This window comes from Anopheles moucheti, chromosome 3 (assembly GCF_943734755.1).
Source record: "Anopheles moucheti chromosome 3, idAnoMoucSN_F20_07, whole genome shotgun sequence".
Taxonomy (NCBI): Eukaryota; Metazoa; Arthropoda; class Insecta; order Diptera; family Culicidae; genus Anopheles; species Anopheles moucheti.
The window spans coordinates 77,929,991-77,955,015 of record NC_069141.1 but is presented as its reverse complement, the minus strand read 5'-3'; the positions used below and the strand labels follow the sequence as shown (position 1 = coordinate 77,955,015).

At 43.9% G+C, this 25,025-nt stretch overlaps 1 protein-coding gene across 5 annotated transcripts in view; it reads left to right on the top strand.

The window, feature by feature from the left end:
• LOC128301564 (tyrosine-protein kinase Src42A) overlaps positions 1-23,775 on the top strand; it is an 82,512-nt gene extending 58,737 nt beyond the window's left edge. For all 5 annotated transcript variants that reach the window (XM_053038118.1, XM_053038115.1, XM_053038119.1 and 2 more), the window contains 7 exons: positions 13,707-13,828; positions 13,927-14,090; positions 20,190-20,358; positions 20,437-20,595; positions 20,667-20,835; positions 20,898-21,064; positions 21,148-23,775. In XM_053038118.1, coding sequence (XP_052894078.1) covers positions 13,707-13,828; positions 13,927-14,090; positions 20,190-20,358; positions 20,437-20,595; positions 20,667-20,835; positions 20,898-21,064; positions 21,148-21,356 — 1,159 coding nt within the window. In that variant the 3' untranslated portion in view covers positions 21,357-23,775. The remainder of the gene's footprint in view (positions 1-13,706; positions 13,829-13,926; positions 14,091-20,189; positions 20,359-20,436; positions 20,596-20,666; positions 20,836-20,897; positions 21,065-21,147) is intronic.
• The last annotated feature ends 1,250 nt before the right edge of the window (positions 23,776-25,025 follow it).

The window sequence follows — 25,025 nt, the reverse complement described above, 5'->3', positions numbered from 1 at the left end:
GATTAGTTGTTTGTATTTCGTTACTGTTTAGCGGGGTAGGTTCTTTAGTTATTATTGGTACTCTCGGGGATCTGCGCAAAACCTCCCGTATATGCCCCTGAGGGATAATTGAAAAAAATCGAATATTTTTGCTGTTTTGAATTTCAAATTTCCTTTTTATCCTTTTTTAAAGGCATTTTTTTAAATTAAAACACGAATCGTGTATTTCTTCTAAAGGTTTCTTAATCAAAAAAATGTATTAAATCATAAACTAACCCCCGTGATGATGTCACAACTCTTACTTTAACTACCAGCTGAACAACATTAAGCAGTGACAGTTAATCCTGTTAATGTCGCTGCGGTTTGCGGTTCAAGTGCATCGCGATGCAGCAGCAACAACGCTATCGATACCGTTGACAGGTTGATAAATTTATCCACCTCGCAATATACGTTACGCAACCGAGACAGCCCTCGTACCTCGTTCGTAGTCTTCCCGTCCAGCTCGGTTTTGGTCAAGTACGCCCGAGGCCCTCTCATCGTGGGCCACCGCTGGGCTATTGCGACGATTTGTATTGGTTTGATTATTTTTATTTCGTTACATACCCGCTTGTTGCTAGCGCTTTAAGTAGTGCGAATCACGATCGCTCACACACTGCATGTGTAGAAATTCAATTTCTTCAGCCAAATTCCGCCGACAGCGACATGCAAAAAACCGAAAGCCGAGATGGGGGACATACATGGTGAATGCAGACAAACACCCGGCCAATTCGCCGATACACATCAAAAGTAGGCAACGGTACAGTGAATTTGTGGCGCCACGATATTGCACTTGCACTACGCGGGTTACTGCAAGTTTGCTGCTTCTCCAAGGAACAGAAGGCGCAGATCAGCATTTAAGAGCTTCGCAGAAAATTTACGACCTCTGTGTCCGAGTGAATCGGTGCTGCAAAACAGCCGCGAATGGCAATCGTTGGGGCATGAGATGGAAAAATTGAATCATCGCACCGATCGCACCGATAGTGTGCCGGGGGAGTTTTGTATTGTTTAGACCAGTGCCAAAATGGACGGGAAGCCGAGCAATATAATGCCCAATTTTAGTGTTTCTGCAGCGTGAAGCATTTGTTTTTTTTGTGTCGCTGCTTGTTGCTATTTTGTGGTGTTGCGCAACGTGAAACAATTTTTGCCAATTGCAGCCACATCAAATTGACCCGTGGTGTGCAGCACGGATAAGCCGATTCAGCAAATGGGTTTATAATGATCACCCGGCTGCCTTTGAGTCCATGCGTGAAAGTGGCATTGTCACCTGGATAATAATGGTGCCAAACGTAGTGTCACGATAGCTATAAATGTCATGTCGCTTGGTAGACAAATAATGGTGGAAGAAAACATCTTTTGAGGCAAGAAACACCACCAACGTGTTAAGCCGTAACTTCCCAACACTGATTTGTACCGCGCACAGCCGATGTAAATCACTTTCTCTCTATTGGTGTGAACTTTATTTGGGACAAAGCACATCAGGAAAGATGACACACACTCGGGCCCTTTGCATTGTTTCACACACAACTGACAAAAAGGCAGTCAAATAGTTCAATCAACAAAGTCTACAAAACCCTCAACGGATGATGGTGTTGGGTAAAACGGCTTATCCTTCACTCGTCACTTCCATTCCAAACCCGAACGGAAACGGTTGAACGATTGATTGCCCTGCCTGAACCGGACCTTCTCGGCTTCTAACGCACCGTTCGGCCGATGACAGCTTCAGCGTAATCATCATCTGCAATAAGCGCGTGCGGCGGTGAGTCGATTCCGCGAAGCTCCAGCTGGCGTATTTCCCCAACGCGAGAAATTAGTTCATCGCCTCAGTGCCGCCATCAGTTGGCGGCTGGGGTGAGGAAAGAAGAAACAAAATCCCTAACACACCCGCCCCCTTCACTGCTTCGTATTGCTTTGGCGCCATCTCGCTGTAACACCACGGCCCTGACGATCATCGGTCAACGTTCAATAAACTAGCCATGGTGGCCATGGTGTTGTGCCGCGTGCAGATTCCATCATCGCGCAGGGGGAGAAAAAAAAACGGAGAATCTCCGCGAGGTCGCACAGCTGTGGAGAGAGCGAGGTGTGGGATTCATGTGCGGGATTCCATATCATTTGCAGCAAAATTACGAGCCAACTCCAGCTGCTGTCGGTGCTGCCACCATCGACAACCTCCTCAATGTCTTCTCTAGCGTGTGCTGGCGGCCTTCGGGAAACGCCCCAATGTCCCGGACAGGGTTTTTTTTCTTTACAGTCGTCCAACTATTGCTTCATACCGATTGGCCGACTATCTGTGTGGCGCCAGGCGCTTTCACACACAGCGTTCCCGCAAAGGAATTCTTCGGGAGAAATTATTAGCGTCAATACCGAACGGGACGCAAGCGTGCGGTTGATTTTGATGAACGTCCAGTTGTAGTGAAGATTTTTTTTTTCACAGCTTCTATCGTCTTTCTCAAACACGATTGAGGCTGTGCTGATTCGTTGAATGCATTATTCATCATCTAAAAGAAATTGTAAATAACAACACCCTTGAAAACAGTTCTAACCACACTTCCCATCCAAATCTCCCATAATGAAACGAAAGACTTCAAGCGACGAACCTGAAACGAAAGACTTCAAGCGACGAACCTGAAGCGAAAGACTCAAAGCGAGGAACCTTCACTTTGATGAACTTTGTTCTGAAAGCTGTTTTTTTTTGTTTTCGTTTCATCTAGCAAGATGCAAACTCATTCTTTCCTCGGGGGTATGCGAAAACCATCCAAAAACAGGAACGGGGCGCGTTAGGAAGGATTTATTTCGTTGCGCATTAACCTCATTTCCGTGCCCGCGATCGGAATGCGTTAGCGTTACCTTGCTTGCCGTCCCATATCAGGGCAGAAGAGCACGGTCATGATGATGATAACATGATACAGGCCGGGTTACCGATGCGCACCTTCGATGGCCTATTTTCCCGACGTCCACACATCGAGCCATCCGAGTGTTTCTCGTTGAGTCTCTGGCGCTTTGGTGCTGCGGTATGTGTTCCACAAGCTGTCCGCCTGAGGGGCTCTTGTTACTCGTGGTCGATTAGTTTGATTTCGCCCGCAAACCATTAGTGCTACGATTGTGCAATTCTACCACACACACGGGGTAAAAACCTAATAATCGAGTCGCCTACTAGTCGCGAATGTTTGAATGTGAAGCATTAAATGCAATACAGCTAACGGTGCTTTCGTCCGGCGCGGCCACACACCACTCTTCTGCTGATCACCTGATCGCGATGCTGGCTGCGATGGCGATGGTGCGCATAATTGTCCTTCGCAATTACAGTTGGTCGCGATAAATGGTTATCACTGGGGAAACACTGGAAGCATTGAGGAATTGAGGCGGATCATGCGGCCGAAAACCAATCAGCGCGACAGATTCAAATTACATTACTTAACACGGTAACAACAAACCATCATCCCCTTTCTGCTCTTCACGGTGCGTCCACACGCGAATTGCAATTTGCTATTTTTAGCATCCACGCGTCCACTGGCGACATGGTTTTTGCTGTTGTATTTGCCCAGTGCCGTCCCAGTCTTGTGTTTTTTTCTTTCTCTCAGCCGGCAAAGCCATAGCTCAAAACCGGCGTCTCCGTTTCATCTCCCGCAATCATATAACTTTCTTCCTGCCCCGAGGGCGAATCGGAGCGGCATTTTCTTCACAACAGGACAGCCGCGATCGCGCGGCCGCTTGTTTGCCGATCTTAATCGCGGACAGTTTCGTTTCTTTTGCGACATTTCTGCGCATTTGTGGTGTGTCGGGTTTAATTTCGCAATTTGCACCTGTAACAAAGTATGCCAGGATGTGGAGTTGAGCAGCGCGATGTTTGTAAGATAGTTGCAATGATCTGTAGCTCGGTTTTGCACATTAGTGTTCTGCGCTAAAAATGCGTTCAATGTGTACACGCGTGCGAGCTCGAGCCGTTCAAAGTTGTACTCCCCGTACTCCAAAAGGCCCGGCCCGGCACCGGCGACCGGAAGCGGTCAGAAGGTTTGCTGCAAGAGACACACCATGCCATGTTGTGTAGTCGCGGGAAAAGTATGTATCGCGCACCATTCGGCCCGAGATGCGGATGAAGAAAAGTGAACGTAACCTAGTTTTGATCGAAAATATGGAGAGTGTTCGAGAGTGTGTTCGAGTCAAGGGTAGCTCGCTTTTTCTTTCCTTCTAACTTCTTGATCCCCGATCGCACCACCAGACCAAACTTGATGTTTCTGCGGGGCAAACACGCGCTCAAAACACACATCACACGTCGCCCCCAACCAACGCGAATGTGTGAAGATCGAACATTTGATCGGTCGCTTGACAGCTGCGCATGCGGTTCTTGCCGATTCCGGATGAAATACCTGCGTGCTGGCTTCTCGTGCGCGTGAAGAGAGTCATTAATGCCGTGCCGTGTGTGTGGGGTAGCATAATAACATTAGTAAACATGTGTCCCCGCTCCGCTACTTTTTGCGTTGCGCTTTACCGTGCAAATCGATTAAAGAGAGCGGCGTGTTCCGTTTGGAAGATTTGTTTGTTTGGCACAACGAAAAGCGACAGAATCAATGTTTATCTTTCTCATTAATTGAGATTCCGTAAAGATTAGGAATTTTTGGAAACGATTTGCTTTACCGGTTAGGGTAAATGTGTATAATAAAGTATAATATTTAATTTAATACACAAATATACCTAAGAATTCGCATTTTTAATCCTTTTTTGGATAAATTTTTCGATTTCAATTAATTGAGTTCACTTTTATACGATCTGAATTTAACATGCTACAGAATATTCATAATCCGTCTATCGGATTTTACGGGATATATATATATGGGTTGAAAGATATCAGTTGATAAAGCGCATTCAAGCAATGGTTAGCCAAAAATTCGACATAAACTTATTCCACAAACGATAAGATGTTGTGCGAGCTTTCTTCCTTCCTTTCATTTGATGCGCCGTAGTTTCCTGATCAATAAATCCGATCCGTCTGCTCATTTCTATCGACCATTCTTCGCTCGATCAGTCGATGCAGACGACGTTTTGCATCATTATGTGCCCAGCTTGATGTACCGTTTGCTCGTTGCTGTACAGCATGAAGGAATTTATTTCCATCTGATCATATGATCGCGTCAGAGTTGTACGATTTGTGCGAGTTTGCCACTGGCACGATCGAAACTGGTACTTCTCCCGGATTAATGTGCGCATTGTCCGCGGAGTGCTATAAACTGGGTAAACGAAATAAGCACACCACTTAAACGCAGCGAACCAGAAGCAAACGTTCAGTTTGTTGCATTTAAGTTTTGAATAGATCGATAAACTAGAAGTACCCCGCGGGGAGGAGAGATGCCAAACGGGTTCGATTTGTTTTTTTTTTCTTTCAAACTTCCGTTACGATTGCTCCCGCATTGTGTTTTGATGCGAGGCGATAAAACGTTTGAATACATTTTCTCTCAGCCCACTCCAGCCAGATGATGGGAAGACATGATCGAGACACGCCAAAACGGCGACCTAACGACTTGGCGCCTGGTGGCGCGTTGGTGGTGATGTCTTTTTTATGTTTCTTTGAGGTCATACGGTAGCCTTTCGAACACACCCCCTTTTTGGCACATCAGCTCAGGTCGGAAACTTGATACTGAAGATCGTTGTTGGGGAGTTGTTACGGTTCTGCGGTGCGGTTAAACGATGTAGGTTCGTTTTCACGATCACAAAACACATCCAGACCAACCAAAACATTGTCAACCTTGACTTCATCACGACGACGATGGCGTCGGGTGGCTGGAATAGGCTCGTTCAGTAGCATTAGAAGCAATAGAGAGATAAAAAAGGCGTATGGAACAGGCAGTGCGAAATTAAATTCACACGCCACAAATCAGATCAAATGGTGTTGGCGTCGGATGCCCATGTGTCTCCTCCTGTCCTCCGTGCCCTGTTTTCCATCGATCGTGTGAGAGCAGTGTTACAGTTTATTCCGTAGCGTTGGTGCATCTCCAATTGCATTACGCGTCGGGCATAGTTTTCGCCAATTATCACGCACATGCAGCCAACTGCTGGAGTTGGTGTGCGATTGGCGGTGATTATATCCTACGGATGGAGGAAGAAAAACAAAAAGCGTGGAGTGGTCGTTTGTTTGTTGCGAATCAGTTTTCCCATCGCCCATCGATGATTGCGATTGAAACGACGCATTGAAAACCGCCACCACCACCCGTTAAAGGGCGATGCGGTTTGTACACCGTCCCACGTTGAAGATCGCTAAATCCAATTATGACTCGGTAGCAACAAAACGTGGTTGAAAATGTGACTTTCGTATGCAATTATTGTACGATCGTTTTGGTTCATCCTATCCGTGGGGGCACGGGTATCTTCTTCTTTAGCAATACGAGCGTTTTTTTTTCTTTGCATTTGCACAAAACTAATCCAAACGTCGCTCATGTGCTGCTTATTAGCCGGTGTGTATCGTGTTTTGTGTTCCCCCATCTGCCATCCCCTTTACCATTCAACATCATCTAGAGACGGTGCACTAATAGTAGGTTAGTGTTGATTTGATTGATTTAACTTCATCATACGGGTTTTGCACGCGAATGCCAATCACACCGTCTGCGTCATATCGCAGGCAGGTAAGATTTAGTGGTAATGTTTTTAGCTAGTTTTTTGTCGCTCTTCTAACCTTTTCCCGCTAATGAGCGGCGCAATCTGTGTGTGTGATGAATTCAGTTAAGCTGTTTTGAAATATTGTACCGTTGAAGGATCGTTCTTAAAACTACTTTCAATTCGTGATGGATAAAATTTTTGGAATTGGATGAATTTAGCTCCTTCATTAATAGCTCCAAACCGTCCTTCATACTTTCCCCCGACATATTCGAATTCAGATTTAACTGCAAATATGACTTCGGAGTTTAGATTCAGAATTCGACTTTGGATTTCGGACCCCAGACAAATCCATAAATAACCAAAGGATTAACTCCTGATTCTACTCCGGATGACTTCGGAATCGTCTTCGGATTCGGAACTGGATTTGATTCTGGATTTGTCTCCGGATTTGACTCTGGCCTTGATTCCAGATGCGACTCCGGACTTGATTCTAAGTTTGACTCCAAATTAGACCCCGGACTTGACTCTAAATTCGACTCCAGACTGGAATTCAAATTTAACTCCGAATTCGACTCCGACACTGGAATCCAAATTTACCTCAGAATTTGGTTCAGAATTCGATTCGGATTTTATTTAAATCGAATTGCATTCTCAATCTCAATTCCAGATTTTCCATCAGTTAAGTATAAACAGCGCCACGTTTCATCGATTACTTTTGCAACCATTTTGTTTTTGGTTATCGCTCATTCACACGCAATTGAAAGTCGTTTTTTTATCGACAAAAAATGACATTGCAAAGACAAAATGCAATCCCATTAGCGGCGCCGGTGGTAACTTCGATTAATGACGTGTAATACCTTTGGGTAATGTAAGCACACATACGTTCACTTAATTTACCCTGGAATGACACGTTTAATTTCGATTTACGCTCAACCAACCGCGGGCTAGAACCGTGGATGTGATGCAATTATGGTGCAGCATTTGCAAAAGCAGCATTTATTTCCTCTTCATTACATTTTTCTTCATTTTGAGCTTCCATATTTTTTTTACCTACCTTATGGATCACCATCTCGATCGCCATCATCATCAACATCATCATCACCATAATCGCACAATAAACCATTCAAGAGGAAGGTCAGTGCACGTTGTCGGTGACACATCGACCAGCGCTATCAGCGTTGGCCACACATACACGGGCCCACAGCGCGCTTTATGGCCTCTTGCGAGGGGAAACAAGCTCATCACTGTGCCATTACTCATATCGTCCACGTGGCGTCGACTGATATGCAAAAAGAATGGCATAACGAATGGATGCAAAAAAACACGAACAGAATAAAACTGCATATAAGCTGCACACCACGGCGGTGGCGGCTCCCTTCTACTGCTGCGCGCGACTGCAACGATGGAAAACGAGGTCAACGCACAATGTTCGCTTGTACGCTTCTAGGTCGTCTGTCGGGCGCTGCTGTTTTGTCGCTCGCTGTCAAAATAATTCATATTTCTATTGGAAAAAACATTCCACCCCCACCTGGAGGGGGAGGAGATTAAACGGGTGAAACGTTAAATGTTTCACGCGTCGTTGAACTCCTCTGCCGACCACCGAAGCATTTGTCCCCATCTCCATCCATTTCGAAACATAAAAATAGACAAACAGCGCACTCCACCGTGTCACTGAAGTGGCTCTTTCGCTGGAGAACCAAACATCCAACTCCAAATGGTTGTTGCGGGGGGTTGTTTAACCCTCATCTGATGGTTTGCAGCCGACCAAAAACTGTGCCAAACCGTGCCCGTTGCAATTGCACTTGAAACAACCCCCCCCCCCCCCCCCAAACCAAAGCCTCCTCCTTCCCTCCGCGATCTGTTGCTGGGCTCTAGCGTTTTGTGTTTGTTATCTGTTATGTGGTTGGCATTGGCAAACCTAACGAACGAATTGTACGTGCGTGACTACGAGGGGAGTTTTTTTTTTGGCACATCCACCTGCACTGCGATAGGTTTGGGTATGGACATTTGCCCACCGAGGTATGGGTGAATTATGACGCCAGTTGCACACCGCGCTAGAGTGGTGTGGCATTTTTTGCTTTGTTCGTGCCCCAACTTCAACGGGTTATTCCCACCGACGGACAGTTCTGTTCGATTATGCTGTCCGCCGCTGTGAGTCTATTTTCTTCTCAGTGCATTATTTCTTTGGCTATCGACCCGGGGCCACTATCGCCACAATTTCTTTTGTGTGTGCAACAGGATGGCGAAAGCCATAATGTACAATCGCACTGCTATTCTGTTGAACTTCTGCTGGGCGTAATTAGGGAGATTATCTCGTCTGTGGTGACAGTGGTAAATAAAGTGGTAAATTATTTTGATTCTGCGCCATTAAATTGTAATACATTTTCGACCATTTCTGAATTTCCTTCAGCTAAATTAAACTTTAAAAAAGAATAAAACATTGAACTGCGTTTGCGACTGCGAATAGTTATACTAAACCCAACACTACACTGTAATTAGATGAGCACTATGACAAATTGGTGACGTAACTGTCAAATGTTAAAGTTATTTTCACAGTTCAGTCACAGGAATTTGACAGTTCAGTCACAAATGTCATCTTGTCGCAGTAAAGTGACAGCGCGTATCGCAGCAATGCAAATCCACAATTGAATATAAAAGGCTAAACTTCTGTAAAATGTTACTTTTTTGTAATAATCTATTTTTGAAATGATGATAATTTTCAAGGTACATTTATTGTTATCCGTGGTACGTAATAACTGTAGAATCTTTCTTCTTCGGTTCTTACCGAAATTGATAAAAATTCGCCTGGCATGCCTGACGTATCAACGGAAGGATACGTCAAAGGCGGATATCTTGCTACAGCTCGCGTGAATTGCGCCGAACTCACAAATTGTGTTGCTTCACCGAGCTTCGTTTCGGTGTGGTGTGATTATTTCCAAATGTGTAGCTTCCCATTTTAAACGAATCATACCAAAGGAATGTTTTAGCATCTTCAATGTTTGGCTATCCATCGCTGGAAATCCCGGAAAGAACTGCGCCACACCTCAATGCACGACAATTCAATTAAACTGAATGATCTCTACAAACTCGGCTAATCGGCTACATGATTACTACCGTTTTTTTTTTCTTGCCTTGATTCCCGACCTATGGATGGGCGCTTTCAGACGATCTTGTCCCTGATGTGTTTCTTTTGCCAGCACGTTTTCCGTGTTTCGTTTTTTCTTCCTATTTCGTATAATTATAGCTGCTTTAAATGTGTGTTCTCTTTCTTTATCCTGTTGCGGTTTTGCGAAGTCGCTACCGTTTGTTTGCCTCACCACTGGTCTTCGTACAAACACAGTTGCGTCAACGCGGATGCAAAACATTTCGCACCGCAATGGTTGCCGAATTGTTGCCAAAAGCAAACAACGCCGATTGTGATGGAACCCGCACCAGAATAGATTGACGAGTCTTAAGAATCGGGTGTTGTACCGGTTGGTTCCCACCAAAAAAAAAAGGATTTTAAATTACGCTTCCTGCTGTCGGACAGAGCAAAGCTGTTTATGAGCTCATAATAAAATAATTTCATGTCGATGATGTAACGAGTGTGGAATCTGCACAACAAAGGACTGGTATTTTAAGCATTTGTTAATGCTAATACTGCTGCTTGTTGACATGCGTTTCGTGTGATGCTGTAATAGCAATAAAAGACACAACAAAAGATCATCTGAAAGAGTTATGTGTTTGCGCGTCTGGAAAATTCTTCAGCCACAGTCGTACTGTTTTCCAGAACAGAAAAAATCTCCGGCATGCAATACCTGTTTTAACAACCAGCGCAATACATGCGGGCTGTGTTTCCTTTTGCCCTTTAAAACCCCTCGGGTAAAGCACACACTATCGGCGATCTGCGTGTGTCTGGGCGTAAAATGTTCTGGAAAAACAGTGGAAAGTTTTCACGCCTTATCGCGGGTGACGATCGGGGGCCTCACCCTCAATCATCGTATGATGAATGATGGCACACAAAACCGTCCACTTGTATGCAGGTTGCGTGTTTTATTTTTACACTCGTTGGCAGTAACTCACAGTGGCAAAATTTGTCACCCATCCCACCCGGGACAGACTTTGAATCGTTTCTAAGTGGAAAATTGTAACCACACGTTGTTTGGATTGGGTTCGGTTGGGCTGATCCTTATCAACTTTGCTCGTGTACTATTAAGCAACGGAAATTCACTATCATGCACTAGAGTGGCAATAATTACAAGAACACTGAATTTCCATATTGTTCATGTCTAGCTGAGGTTGCAAACAAGATAACAATTAATAAACTTTTACAAACAATATTTTTTACGTTTATTACTTGCATTTTTTTAACATTATTTTTAATTGTACTTGTTTTTTTTTTGTAATTCGTTTTGAAATTTTATAATCAACTCCTGTGTTTGTCCAGTGCCCTATCCTATACCAGCAGCATCAAAGTGCCACTCGGGACATATATAATTACCGGTGACTGTTACGAACAATCAGACAAGAAATAATAATCCTATGAATGATGGCTCTTGTATAATTTTTTTTCATTCATCCTCTATCAGCAATGTGGCTATCATTTAAAAAAAAAGAGAAACAAACAAACAAAACTAAATAAACGTCAGACTGTTTTGCGACTCATCCCGAACCGTTCGCGATCGGGTTGGCGAATTTATGCTCCATCACTTATCATCCGCCAGTCACGATTTTGTGCGATGAATCGATGGCTTTTTATTAAGCAACTGCGCGTCTCACAAACTGTCTCCAGGGGACCGAAGGGGGAACCTTAGGGGAACGATTTGTCGTTGTAAGTCTAGTAAGTTATTACTGGTGCCGCGGAAGAAGATATTAATTGCACAAACTTCGACGCATCGAATCGCAATCGGACGTGACGAATTAATGCGCTTATTTGGAATAGTTTATCCGCGCAAGCCGTAGAAAATGTGGTTTTTGATTAATGACTCACATTGCGGATAAGTGCAACAGATCAAGTGTTGCACTATGTATCGTATTTCATTATTTATTCACGATTGGTATCTAAAATGCTGCTGCATCGCAGTGTACACATAGCAACGCGTGCATTTATTCTGTGTTTCGCGCTACTACATGCTGCACTTTGCACGCGACGACCGACACGATGGATGATACATCAGGGAGGTTTGAGTTTTGTTTGCAACTCTTCTCCGTTTTGTGTTACAGCAAGCATCCTCCCCATCCTCTCGGGCGCTATTTTTAACCTGCTTATGTCGATAATTGATTGAGACGCGATAAGCATGTATGTACGTGTAAAATGGCGTGCGTGAGAAACACACATGAATATGATGCGATTCACATCGAATCGTATGTTGGTTGTTGCGCGGTAGTAACGCTTTATGCCAAACATACTCCAACCCTGCCGAGATCAGTCCTCCCGCGGAGCGCTCGACATGCGGTTCAGAATTTGTCACCTGAATAACGCATTCGTAATAAGGCGCACTTATCGCCTTCTCGTAATGCGACTCGTTCCCAATGGCCAATGGAGTGGCAATGTGAATATAGGGGAGCCAAACGATATCTGTTTCTAAATTGAAAAACCTCATACCTTAATAGCCCATAACAACGCCACCATGTTTATTAAATGCAACAATTTTCCCTTCCGATTCGGTCCGTGCCGATGAAGCGGTGCATCATTCTGTGTTTCGGGCGGCAAATCACCCCATGCGCGGCCGTGTATGTTGCTTGCAACCAATTGACCAAGGTGTGTGGTGATGGTGCCGACTTATGTCACAGTCGCGGTGACTGGGAGGCCAATTTTGTTGCGAAATGAGCAAAAATGCATCTGCCCTGATGCCAATTAAGGGTCCCCCCTCCCGGGCATGTTGCGGCCTTATCGTCAGCGAATTATGCATCGACCGTATTTGTGTGATTAACTATTAACCGCGTGTACCGCCGGGATGCAGATTTCCCGCTGGTAGGTCTGTGTTTTATTTAGCACTACTAAACCCGTATTAGACGCTAGGTGTCAACCACCAATCTCTCGTGCTGGTGTGGAGAGGGAGGGAGCTTTACGGGAAATGTACAAGGTTTAGCCCGCGGCCGGCACCGAGAGAGATGGGCAACAGTGTAATTATAGACTTTCTTCGTAACAAGCATCCCTTCGGGGTGTGGCGTGTTAGGAGGGTTTTGGGCTGGCTGGTGGAAGAAATGTCCATCTTACCACTGAAACCCATCGTCACCCGTATAAGGGCACCCAGGCACATTGCGGTCCACAGATTGGCCATGTCCGCCCTGCATATGATAGTCACCTGTCTGAAAATGGACAATTTTCCAGCCAACACACGGTAGCGTCAATACCGGTGGGCCCCGTACCGAGATCTTTCTCGTGGCACTGACAGGCAATAATTAACTTTCCCAGCGCGTTCGGAGTGTTGGCGTGTTGTGATGGAGGTTTTTTTGCATTTGGTATGATCGGTTTCTTTAGGCCAGATGATGTCGGAGCATGAACTGACATCTAATTTCTAAGACCATCAGCGTGTATAACGCCCTGTTTGCTGTCTTTTATGCATAATGTTGGTCTAAGATCTTCAAGGAATTTTAACTATATTTTATACAGTCCGTAAGATAACTTAACAACAAGCTAGGTGTTTGAGATTAGAAGACAAAATTGAATATAAGTTAACACTTGTAATGCAATGATCATGTGATCAAGATATTTGGGAAATATTATTGATTGCCTACAATCATCAAACTCACCACAGAAGAAGACACCTTCTCTTAACGTTTGGGTGACTTTTTGGGTGATATCCGAAGTTTTGCAGAAGTTTGTATAGAGTTACCATCTCTTGAAGAAATTCTGTAACTCAAGTTCCAAAGAGAGACTTCATAAGTGGAGGCAATCTTCAATGCCTTACTAACTCGTTCCTAACGCATTCCACATTTCAGGAGACATTTTAAAGGTACATCCATAGGATGACATACACTACTATATTATTTGAATAATCTTCCAACAGAGCCACACTTTAAATATACTATTGATTTAAAGATTTTCCACACAAACAGGAGCATCATCATGAGAAACATCCTGTTAATACTGACGTACCGTCTTTTCATCTCCTGCACAGATGGTACTTCCGCAAGATCAAAAGAATAGAGGCGGAGAAGAAGCTGCTGCTGCCGGAGAACGAGCACGGTGCATTCTTGATCCGCGACTCGGAAAGCCGTCACAACGATTATTCCCTATCCGGTAGGTTTTTTTTTTTTATTTCGCCTCACTGATCAATTTAAAGGTTAATTATTACAAAATTGTATTAAACCACTCTTTCGTTTCACGATGCTATACAGTGCGCGATGGCGATACGGTTAAGCACTACCGCATCAGACAGCTGGACGAGGGCGGTTTCTTTATCGCCCGAAGGACCACATTCCGCACGCTGCAGGAGCTGGTGGAGCACTACTCGAAGGATTCGGACGGTTTATGCGTGAACCTGTGCAAACCGTGTGTACAGGTAAGTCGAAAGCGTACTCTTAAGCTTAAGCTACCTTCTCTCTATTTCTCTCTCTAGCTGAATGCAATTCTGCGTTGAAATGCAATACGCTTCAAGATTTTGTCGCAATTTATTTATCTCTCTTCTATCTACTCAAATTGCTTACGTGTTAGACTGTCGAACGGAAAGCCATTGTGTTTATGTTTTGCCATAGGTTTTCTTCTATTATGTTCCCAGTGTTTTGTGTGTTGCTTTGCAGGTCCTTTTGTTGAGCTGATCATTCCCATCGTTTCTTTATAGTTTTGTGAATTTCGTACACCAAAAAACTGCTTTCCATGTTGAGTGTAAGCCAAAAGGGGATGAGAAATGTTTCAAGCTACCCTTTTGCGGGAGTTCGCTAATCCTTGAAGCTTTGATGAAGCATGCAAACGTCCTCCCAAAGGAGGTAGAATTCACACCCTGATACGAACTTTTCTCGTTCCCCGTAGGCTCGTGTAGACAGCGCGCGCGCATGGTTGTCTATTTTGGGAGGTTTCTTTCTCTTACCGGTTTTCGTTAGTATTTTTTTCCCCAATCCTAAATCTCTTTTTGGGTGTCATTTTCTGTCCAACCATCTCCAAGCCAAGCTTTTTGCGCGTTGCAGCTACCAGTGGTTGTCATCAAGCGATAGGTATATTAGACGCTATAAAAATTCCCCATCCTTGCGTTTCGCCTTCGCCTCGAATGGGGGGACCGGGTAGTGCGCTAATCGACCTGTCGCTCGGGAATCTCCCGTCTATCTTTTTCCAAAATAAAAATCCAATTAAGGCAAATCATAAAACTGACACCTGTGTGTGTGTGTGTGTTTGTGTGACGAAGAACCGAACCCCCATTAGTTGCCGCTGTCGTTCGATTCGCGAATTTCCAGTTCGGTGTCTCACCACCAACACGTGCACGGTTGATCTTACGTCAAACGGGTGGAGGTGGTCCATTCCGAGAGACGTCGAGATTTTGCAAAAGAGATTGTTCATCAATCCGTGGGGATGGATGAATGGGTTTTGCTTTCTTAGGTCGGGCTTTTAAAGTAATGCGGCTCCAAATCGACGGCGTTATCTCGTCTCCCTTCTTCGTGTCCTTTCAAGGGCGTCCGCTTTCTTCTAACCATGATGTATATTTTTCTTTCTCTCTTTCTCTTTTATTTTCTCTTTGCATCAAATTCGGTTGCGGGTTTTTTTTTTTCGTCTTCCTTTTCTTGTGCCCCCACACCACGTTTCTCATTGTTCAACATTTTCGCAACATTCGCTGAAAACCCGTCTCGACAATCAATTTATGACAAATATTAAAATATTCTTTTCTGGGCAATCCCCATTTAAAAAAAAAAACAAACGATTCTAAACCAACCATTAAATCAACCCAACATTGCGATCTCATCACTGACCACCACCGCCACATCACCATCAATCATTTGTACAGTCAAGTCGTTACTATCAGCTGTTTGAGGTAGGAAACATGTTTGATGACTACTATACACTCCCAACGGTGATGATAAATAAACGTAAAGTCAATAAAAAAACATAGAACACCGTATCATATGCCCTCCTTCCCCCACCTCGGTCCATTTAGAACCCAAACGTTGTGGTACAGTGCTAAACCAAAAATAGGCAACACCATCCCGTGTTGGTTAATGTGTCCTCGATTGTTTGTAAATAGTTAATCGACCTTAGTGTACCGAGCTCGTCGTTCGTTTCAAATTACCTTTCAAAACCCGCCACCCCGTTTGAAAATCGTACTGATAGTGCTATCTGTTTTGTTTATAGTTCGTTTATAGTGTCTTTACTTCCATTTCTAGTGTGCCGAATGGGTTTGTGTATTTTTGTTGATTTATAATTGATTTTTATCGTCCATTCGCTGCAGGGTTTGAAACAACCCTGAACTGTTTGCTGCACCGCATCACAGTGGGTTTGGTCACGGTGGGTGAAGGGTGATTAGCTTTCTATTTAATTTGTTTTATTAACATCGTTGTTCTAAACGATAATTTAATAATGAATATCTCAACCAAATTCACTTCAACGTGGGCACAGCTTCATGCTGAGGATCGATAAATAGTTGTTTTTATTAGAAATGTTATGAATTCCACTCGTTATGGCTTATTTATCAACCTACGATTTAATAAACCTCAACTCAAACTCATTCATTCCATTTTTCATTCACTTGACCGAATCACCCTTTCTTTTACTGTGCCGTAAACATTCAGGGTTGCTTCATACCCTGTTGAAGGAAGAGACTAATAAAAATCTTAATCTCAAAATAAATAATTTTATTCTTTAAATTTGTAAATAACTTGCCATCCCTTAATGATGCTCGCCGTAGCAAATTCGATTGTAAATAGTAGCATTCGTACAAAACGCAGTAAACGTAAACGTATTTGAGTAGAAGAGGTTTTTTTTCTATAATTCTTTTTTGTGCATTTTCGTTCAAACTTAACGGTACCAGTTGGCACAGCCCGCCATAAATTCAACTCTCCCCACCCGAACGGCATTCTACCGCCGAATGATGACGATCGCGTTCCGTGCACCGTCGTGCGTCCTTGGATCCTAACGGGCGAAACATGCCGATCAACCGTAGTGAACCACACAACACAAAGCAAAAACCACCACCCCGCGTTCAATGGCTCGTGGTTCCGTGGGCACCGGGCTGAATGGGTGAATGGGTCTGCCGCCGGTGCAGGAAAGACAGAAACACAGCATTCTGCACACGTTTTCTTTTAGGGGTGGTTCTCCCGGCACGAAGGGTGTGTGTTGCGCTGCTGCTTACCCGTTGGGGATGGTTTTGATGATCGATCTGTCACACGATACGTCTTGTGGTTGGGGCCGTTTCGGGCGAGCATCATCGATCTCATTTGCGATGCGATGCTTGACTCGGGGTATAAAATACACGCACCGACCGTGCATATGTCGGACACACGGGTTGGGTTCTTTTAACGGCCAAACTGGCCCGGCCGTTGTGGTTTATCGATCGGGGTAAAACCTGAACGAGAATGTCCCACCCCTTCTTCCCGCATGATCGTGGGGTTCATTTCCTAGAACAATTTCTTGTTTGACGAACAAACCAACAGAAGGTTCTACACAGTTGGAGGCTTCTTTTAAAAATAAGCCATAACTTACATGTTCTCGATTTGTTTCTTGCATATGTTTCCTGCAAACGAGTATTGTGCTATTATTTCAATGTGAAAAAAGGAAGCAATTGGCAGACAAAAAAACACGGAAGCAGAGTAACATAAATCATTTCAAAACATACGGCAGCATCAAGAAAATCTCGCAATTTATTCCCATTCAATTGATACAGAATGCTTCACGACCCGTTCATACAATTGCATGCCTGCAGCGATCGTCGAATGAGAAATGTACTACAATTTATCATAAAAATCAATTATGCACCTGCAACAGCCGCATACGATCGTGTTGGAATCGAACAAAAAAAAATCATTCATTTGCAACTTCAGTTGCATATCGCTCTAGTGCAATTGTTACTTTATTTTCCTGGTATATCAAGAAACGATGCAATATATCAGTACGATCGATTTCTTGTTTGCATCTTTCAATAAGAGTAACGGGCTCAGGGGTTCTGTTTGAATACAGTTAAAATTCCTTCCCCCCTTCTTAGAGACAAACTCTTTTGAACATCAATTGGCGTACAGGCCACGATCTCCGAGGAAACCTGTCACAAAACTCCGGAAACGGACGTTTATTCAAATGCATCTCCGTCGTCCGTACGCGCATCAACGTTCGTGCAGCCGCGAGTAAACAAAGCGCAAAAATGCAACGGCTTAGCGACCGTGATCGTCGTCCACACGCGGATCGACATCACCCAAACACATGATGTACGAAGGCGCAATGCAAAAAAAAAAGGTTGCCAACAATTCCGTGAGAATGAGCTAAGTAAATTGTTTTGCTGATGGGTGGGAGAATTGGGACGCTAAAGAACAACAGTTAGCAGCTTGATAAACCATCTGGTGACGTCAAAAAGCTTTAAACCGCCGGAATACCCGGAGCATCCCCCCACACTCTAGAGTCAAACATTCACTTTCATTCGGCAAGTAAATAGTGCTGCCGGTATCAAAACGTCAGAATGCCGAAACGACACAAGCCACAAGAAGACAACCCCCCATTCAGGTGGGCCGAATGATTGCGGAAATTCGCACTTTCAAGACCAAAACGCTGCACATTCCAACCCGGGTGAAGGGGGCGATCCAACGCTAGGAAGACACCAAGGGTGTGGTGCGGCCCGTGTGCACGTCCTCTCAGGCACGACCATACGAATTTATTTGCCCATTACCGGAAGAAACAGCGGCAGCACCACCACGCCGGACAACGACAGTGAGCGGATGTTTTTTTCAACAAGCTGGGCGCGCGCTTTAGTTGACATGCGTGTAGCGCCCGTGTGTACATGGTACAGCCAACATACGCACGCTCTTTTTTTGTTGTTGTGTGTTGAGGAGCGGTTTGCAAGATATGCCATCTTTTGCCGTAGTGTCACACACGGAATTTGCATTCAAACGACTTTCTTCCGACCGCCTTCTGCACATACGCACACACACACACACCGCACTGCGATCGTTTGCAAGTTTAATTGCACACTTGGCTCGGTCGTGGTAGTCCCGCATCGGTGATAGCGGTGATCGAAAGATAGCTTCTAACGAATTTCTGACTGTCAACGGATCTTTGCCGTTCTTTTTTTTTACAAATAGAATTCAAATTCTGCTACTGCTGCTAATGGTGCGAGGGTGGGGAGGCCGATGTGTGTGACCTGGTTGCTGGACATTGACCACAGTACTTCGGATCACCAAGAACGTTCTAGAGCATTTATCGATGCAAAGACACTCATCCAATCATGATCTACGCCGGCCCGGTGGCTTAGGATAGTTTCTAAATTGTTTGTTGCGAGTTCGTCTTGGTGTTTATTGTCAATCAATTGCGTTTTGGGTTTGGTTGATGCTTCGCAATGGAGTCGTTCTTTGGAAAGAATGAGTGATCGAACTACTTTTGATACTTTGTTCGTAGTTCAAGTCTCTCTACGGAGTGAAGCAATTTTCGAGATCCTCCAGATATAACCAAGATGTCCTTTATAATATCTTCTCATTTAATGAAAAAAGGCAGAACATTATACATAAGTCTTATTCACGCCCCGGGGTGTCGATATGATCCTGAAGTGTTGGAGAAGTTGAAGGTGAAGATCGTGGGCAATTTTACATCATCGTTCTTCCGGTAGGTTGTACCTGCTTCGGTCAGACGTTTTAGAGGTCTCTGGACATGATAGACACTGATAAGCAAAAGTGTAAATCAATTCCGGATGTATCTGACCAGTGATAGTCTCCAATAGAACGTGCGGTTAAAATTGCTAATTAAAGAATACATTCTAACGAAGCGCCACATTGCGACCTTCATTGATGATGAGATCTAGAGATCTGCTTGACAGTAGATGGCAACACCGGTCTTGAACTCCGAGTACTTACATTCTGCATCAATGACATAAACGGTGACGACTCCCACAAATATGATTTAAGAACAATATTCTTCGTCTTTCGGTGATCGGCGTAATGGAGATGATCCTTTCTTCAGGAATTTCGTTCAGATACTCTGTACTCTACATCGAAAAGCATCTTTAGCGTGTGATGATATGGTTCTTCAGTCTGTTCGGACCACGACTCATCGTACCAAAAGATCTCTGGTTCTGGAGTTCCGGAAAAATTCCGGTATAGACAAGTTTTACCGAAGACTTCCAACTCTCATAATGATACTATGAAGTGGCCGATTTTGTTTTTTTTTTTTGGGAAAAACTTTCCCAACAGTTTTGAAGTCAAAATGAAGACGCATGAAAGTATATGTTTTTATTTTATGTTCGTACATCTAACTGACTTTCATTTCTGTTCCTATCGCATTTATTGCTTGACTTCCTCCCGGTCGATGTGCATCCTTCGTTTAAAGTGTATGTTGGATGTGTTCCTGTTTCTATTCGATGTTAGACAGCAATTACCCCCTTTTGCTCGTCCCTTATAAATAACCTGTACAATGTGTCCACTCTATTTCTAAACCACTAGCCCCACAGAACGCTCTAATCTCATGTTTGGTATTCTATTCGCAGATCGAGAAACCTGTCACGGATGGTCTATCTCATCGCACACGCGATCAGTGGGAAATCGATAGAACGTCCCTGAAGTTCGTGCGCAAGCTCGGTTCCGGACAGTTTGGCGATGTATGGGAGGGACTGTGGAACAACACGACCCCGGTCGCCATCAAGACACTCAAATCGGGTAAGCAGCGCTTTCATTGTAAATTAGAGCATAAAGCAGCGATCATCTTCTAACGCATCTTTCACCCGCTTACTACAGGCACGATGGATCCGAAAGATTTCCTTGCCGAGGCACAGATCATGAAGAAGCTGCGGCACACCAAGCTGATCCAGCTGTACGCCGTCTGCACGCTGGAGGAACCGATCTACATCATCACAGAGCTCATGAAGCACGGCTCATTGCTAGACTTTCTGCAGGGTATGTGTTACCGCACCGAACTCCAGAATTGTTGGTCCTAATATGATCTTCTACTTGGTTCTATCCTTTAGGTAAAGGCAGATCATTGAAGTTGCCACAGCTCATCGATATGGCGGCCCAGATTGCGGCCGGCATGGCATACCTCGAGTCCCAGAACTACATCCATCGTGACTTGGCCGCACGTAACGTGCTGGTCGGTGATAATAATATCGTAAAGATTGCCGATTTCGGATTAGCTAGGTAGGGTGACTTGTTTTAAACTGTCCAAGAAAATGTGATTTATATTGAAATATAATTTGTAGATTAATCAAAGAAGATGAATATGAGGCGCGCGTTGGGGCCCGCTTCCCGATCAAGTGGACCGCCCCGGAAGCAGCAAACTACAGCAAATTTTCGATCAAATCCGACGTGTGGAGCTTCGGCATCCTGCTAACAGAGCTGGTCACATACGGCAGAATACCGTATCCGGGTAAGTTGGTCTCACCAGCGAACGATTGCCAAACGATCTTGGTTTATTAATTCGCATCCTTGATTTTTTTTTTTTTGCGCCAGGCATGACAAATGCCGAAGTGTTGACACAGGTCGAGCACGGGTACCGTATGCCACAGCCACAGAACTGCAACACACCGCTGTACGAGATTATGCTCGAGTGCTGGAACAAGGACCCGATGCGGCGACCCACGTTCGAAACGCTCCAGTGGAAGCTGGAGGATTTCTTCACCATGGACCCAAGTGAATACAAGGAGGCCGCACCCTTCTGATAAATGTCCTGCCGCGCCAACGATCGTCCATCGTCGCTACCGTCGATGCCCGGAGCAGAAACAACGTCTCACATCCAAACCGTCATCAGCAACAAAGCCAACAGTGGGATAGTAACCCGCCGGAAGAGGAAGTAACAAAAGCAAGCGGCGGTTTTGCTTCCCATTTGTTTTTCTTCGCTCTTTTCTATCCCATACTACTACACCTGCCGTTGTTGTACTTCCGGTCGTACACGATTGGGGTGTACTGCTGCTTCCTGGATACTGCTGCTACCAACATCACTCACTCGGGTTAGCATAGCTCTCTCTCTGCTGCAGCAGAGTGGGCACAGTATATTTGGCTATTTATTTAGGTTTCTACAAACGAGTAGGCAAACACACACACACACATACACACATACATTCAGTCACATTAGCTCTCATACATTTACATATGTAATGCGTATTAAATAGGTTTACGTTTAGAACGCGTGTCACGGAAGTCGCGCACAATCGGCGTGTTATTAGTTAGTTTGCGTGTTTCGAAGCTCGAAAGGAAGTTGCTAACGGGGTAGAGGATTGTAATCTTCTTTCCTTTCCCCGTTCCCGGCCCTGGGCAGTGACACGAAATCGGACTGAAGACGAAGCATATTAGGGAGGGTGATGCCAATCGTGTGCGCGGCCAATCATGTGGGAAGGGAAACGCTAGTTATGTAGCAAATGCGTGTGCGTGTCACAAACGTCGTGAGAGACTACATATTTTCAGGTTAGGTATTTCGTGTTTATGTTTTGTTTTGTTATACACACGTAGTAGATGCTCCTATTTTTTGTCTGTAATTTAGTTTGATGATCTATTTTTTTTTTTGTTCGCCGAACTGTCGTTTGTTCTTGATATAACGCGGAACACCTCTAGCATCTTCATTTATGAACTTTCCGAACTTTCATGAAACGAGAAAAAGTTTGTAATCGCAACTCGAATCAAACTGTTAGTTTATGAACATCACACGATTGGTATAGCAGGGCGGGGATGCCGAATTGTATGAGTACATTCTTCCACTGTGGGGTGCTGTGTCTGGGTTTTGTTGCCCTTATTACGAATAATTTACTTTACAGCTCTTATTGTTGCTCCTCTCTCGGGCAGCTCCGATGCCCCATTTGTGTTAGCTGGCAGGCCTAAGCTTAGAGATAGTGCGTCCGGCGCGAGCCAAGAAGAAAAAAAAACCCAGAAGCAAAACGGTCCAACGTATCATTCCGCGCATCGAAATACATCGAGCAAAGATCCTGATAGTTTCTTTTAAAGGTAGCTTCCTCAATGAAGCTTTAAAAGATTCCTTTCTTTCTCTTGTTTCCAGTTTGACTCCCAAAAACAGTAACACGAACACAACGAGATTAACAAGGCAATTAGTTAAGGCGCCCCCAAGGATACCTTTAGAGAAGGAGAGTTTTGCCTAGATATATCGATAAGCCGGATGCATTAGCAAATGGACGAAACGAACAATCAAGTGTGTGTTTGCAAAGGCACTGAAATAACCGAACTTCGAATTGTGACTCGCGTACTCGCTTCGGCTTTAGACAGCAAGAAAAAAAATGCGGGTGCATTTACATTTAAGCGCGGTACGTGTGTTTTTAAACAATCGTTCTCTGGTATCATCCGGTAGCTGGTAGTTTCCGTTTCTTTACAGTCCCAATTCCCCAACAGATACACAGATTTAACCTGAAGGAACTAAACGAAAGCATGTTATAAGTGTAAGTGTAAATATGTTACAATCGTACTCGTACAGTCCCTTTTTCTCCCCGTCAGGAAGTTGTGTAGGAGCGTGAACGATAACATGTGGGAAAAGGTACTCGGAACACAGTGCACAAACAAACGTCTCCCCTTATAATTGGCCCAGTAATTGTAGCACCGATTAAGGTATATGGTTTTAGCATTCTATTTCTATCCATTCTCCCGGCGAACCAATTCGATAACTTGACCCGGTACGAGATGTAATGGTTTGAGTGGAAATCGTTTCGGAAAAAAAGAAACAACAAAATGCAACACAAAATGATCTTCAAAGTCGGAATGTGTGGATGAGACGCACAGAGAGATACAAACATAATGATACAAATGCTCTTACTCTGTGTATGATGGAAACAACAAAATATTTACAATGCTGTATTTAACAAAAACTAAACACATTGGACACTCAAATCGGCCAAATCAATGCAAGCGATATTATTATTAACACATGTTCGAGCCTCATTGTAATCTTGTAAAGGGGAAAGCTAATCGTACGATGTTTTTTGCATATATTGAAAGCGGTGTAAAGGTGAATAAATGCCAATTGTGTGTATGTTGTAGGAAAACGGACAATGCCGGGAGTTAGGGAAAGGGACAACGGAGTTGACAAACGTTTTTGCTATCGATTATGCTGCATTACGCTGACCATAAAAACGAAACAAACTGTATAAAGCTTTGCAAATTTTTCATCTCTTATGCATATACATCTAAATATAAATATATCTCGCTCTCAATGCACTAGGGCTCACAACATTAGCGCACGGTTAGCACCATTCACCGTTAATAATTCTTTTTTTTTTGTTTGTTCGTAAACGAAAAGCGAACGATGCAGTCGAATATGATGCACTTTCTACGGATAGGTTTTTGTTTTTAAGTGTAAATGTGTTTAACGTGGCAAACTGATGATGAAAATGAAACACTGAATATATTATAAATGATAAATAACGTGAACAAACACCCACACACATACAGAGAGAGAGCTAGGGATACAAATACAAATGAACACACGATCAAATGTGGAATTTTCCCCTTTTACCTACCTCCCATTATTCCTCTTCCCACGTCATCTCCCGTTTAAGTCCGATGCGAAAAACTGAAATAAAATATAGAAATATATGACTATTACATTACCCTTTCAGGGTTTATGTTACTTATCACAGTACAGTTAGATCATAAGGTCATATGATTTATGATCTTTATATAAATTTTATATAAGTATATATTACCATTTCGTATTGTTACTCTCTTCTCTTTCGTTGCAGTCTCCAGCTGGTTTCTGCCGAATCCGAACCGCTGTAACTTTTTACATTAGGAGATCATAATCCTACAAGATTCCATGATTCTTTCAGTCCTTATAGTTATTTTGTTGTCGCATGTTTCACTTCAGGTCTTCCGGAACATATTAATAACTGTTTAACTGTATAACTGTTTTACTTATTTGTTGTACTATCACAAATCATTAAATTCCTATCAGGAACGGTTGCAATATTTTATTTTTGACCGTTGCCATCCCACAGTACAAAACGACTGTTTTCAAACTGTCAACTTGCGCATCTAAACGCGCGATAAAATTGACAGCTGAACACAACGCGACAGACAAAGACACCATTACCGCTAGTAAACATTCCCCACAATCACATTAGACAAAAAGAGAGAGAGAAATCAGGTCCATCAAAACGCAACCGCAAGGAAGCCATCCGTCATTTAACCTTAATATCTTTATTATCACCGTAATTAGCGTATTTCGTGTGTGCTGCTGTTTGTTCTGATAGTGAATTGCGCCAGCAAATCCCAACCTTGCACTCAGACACCACTCGTTGTTGTGCAATCCACTGTGTGGCGCCGACACAGCTTGTTGGTTCGCAGATGATTCGCTGCGGTTAGTGTTGTGTTGTGCCCGCGAGACAGCGAAA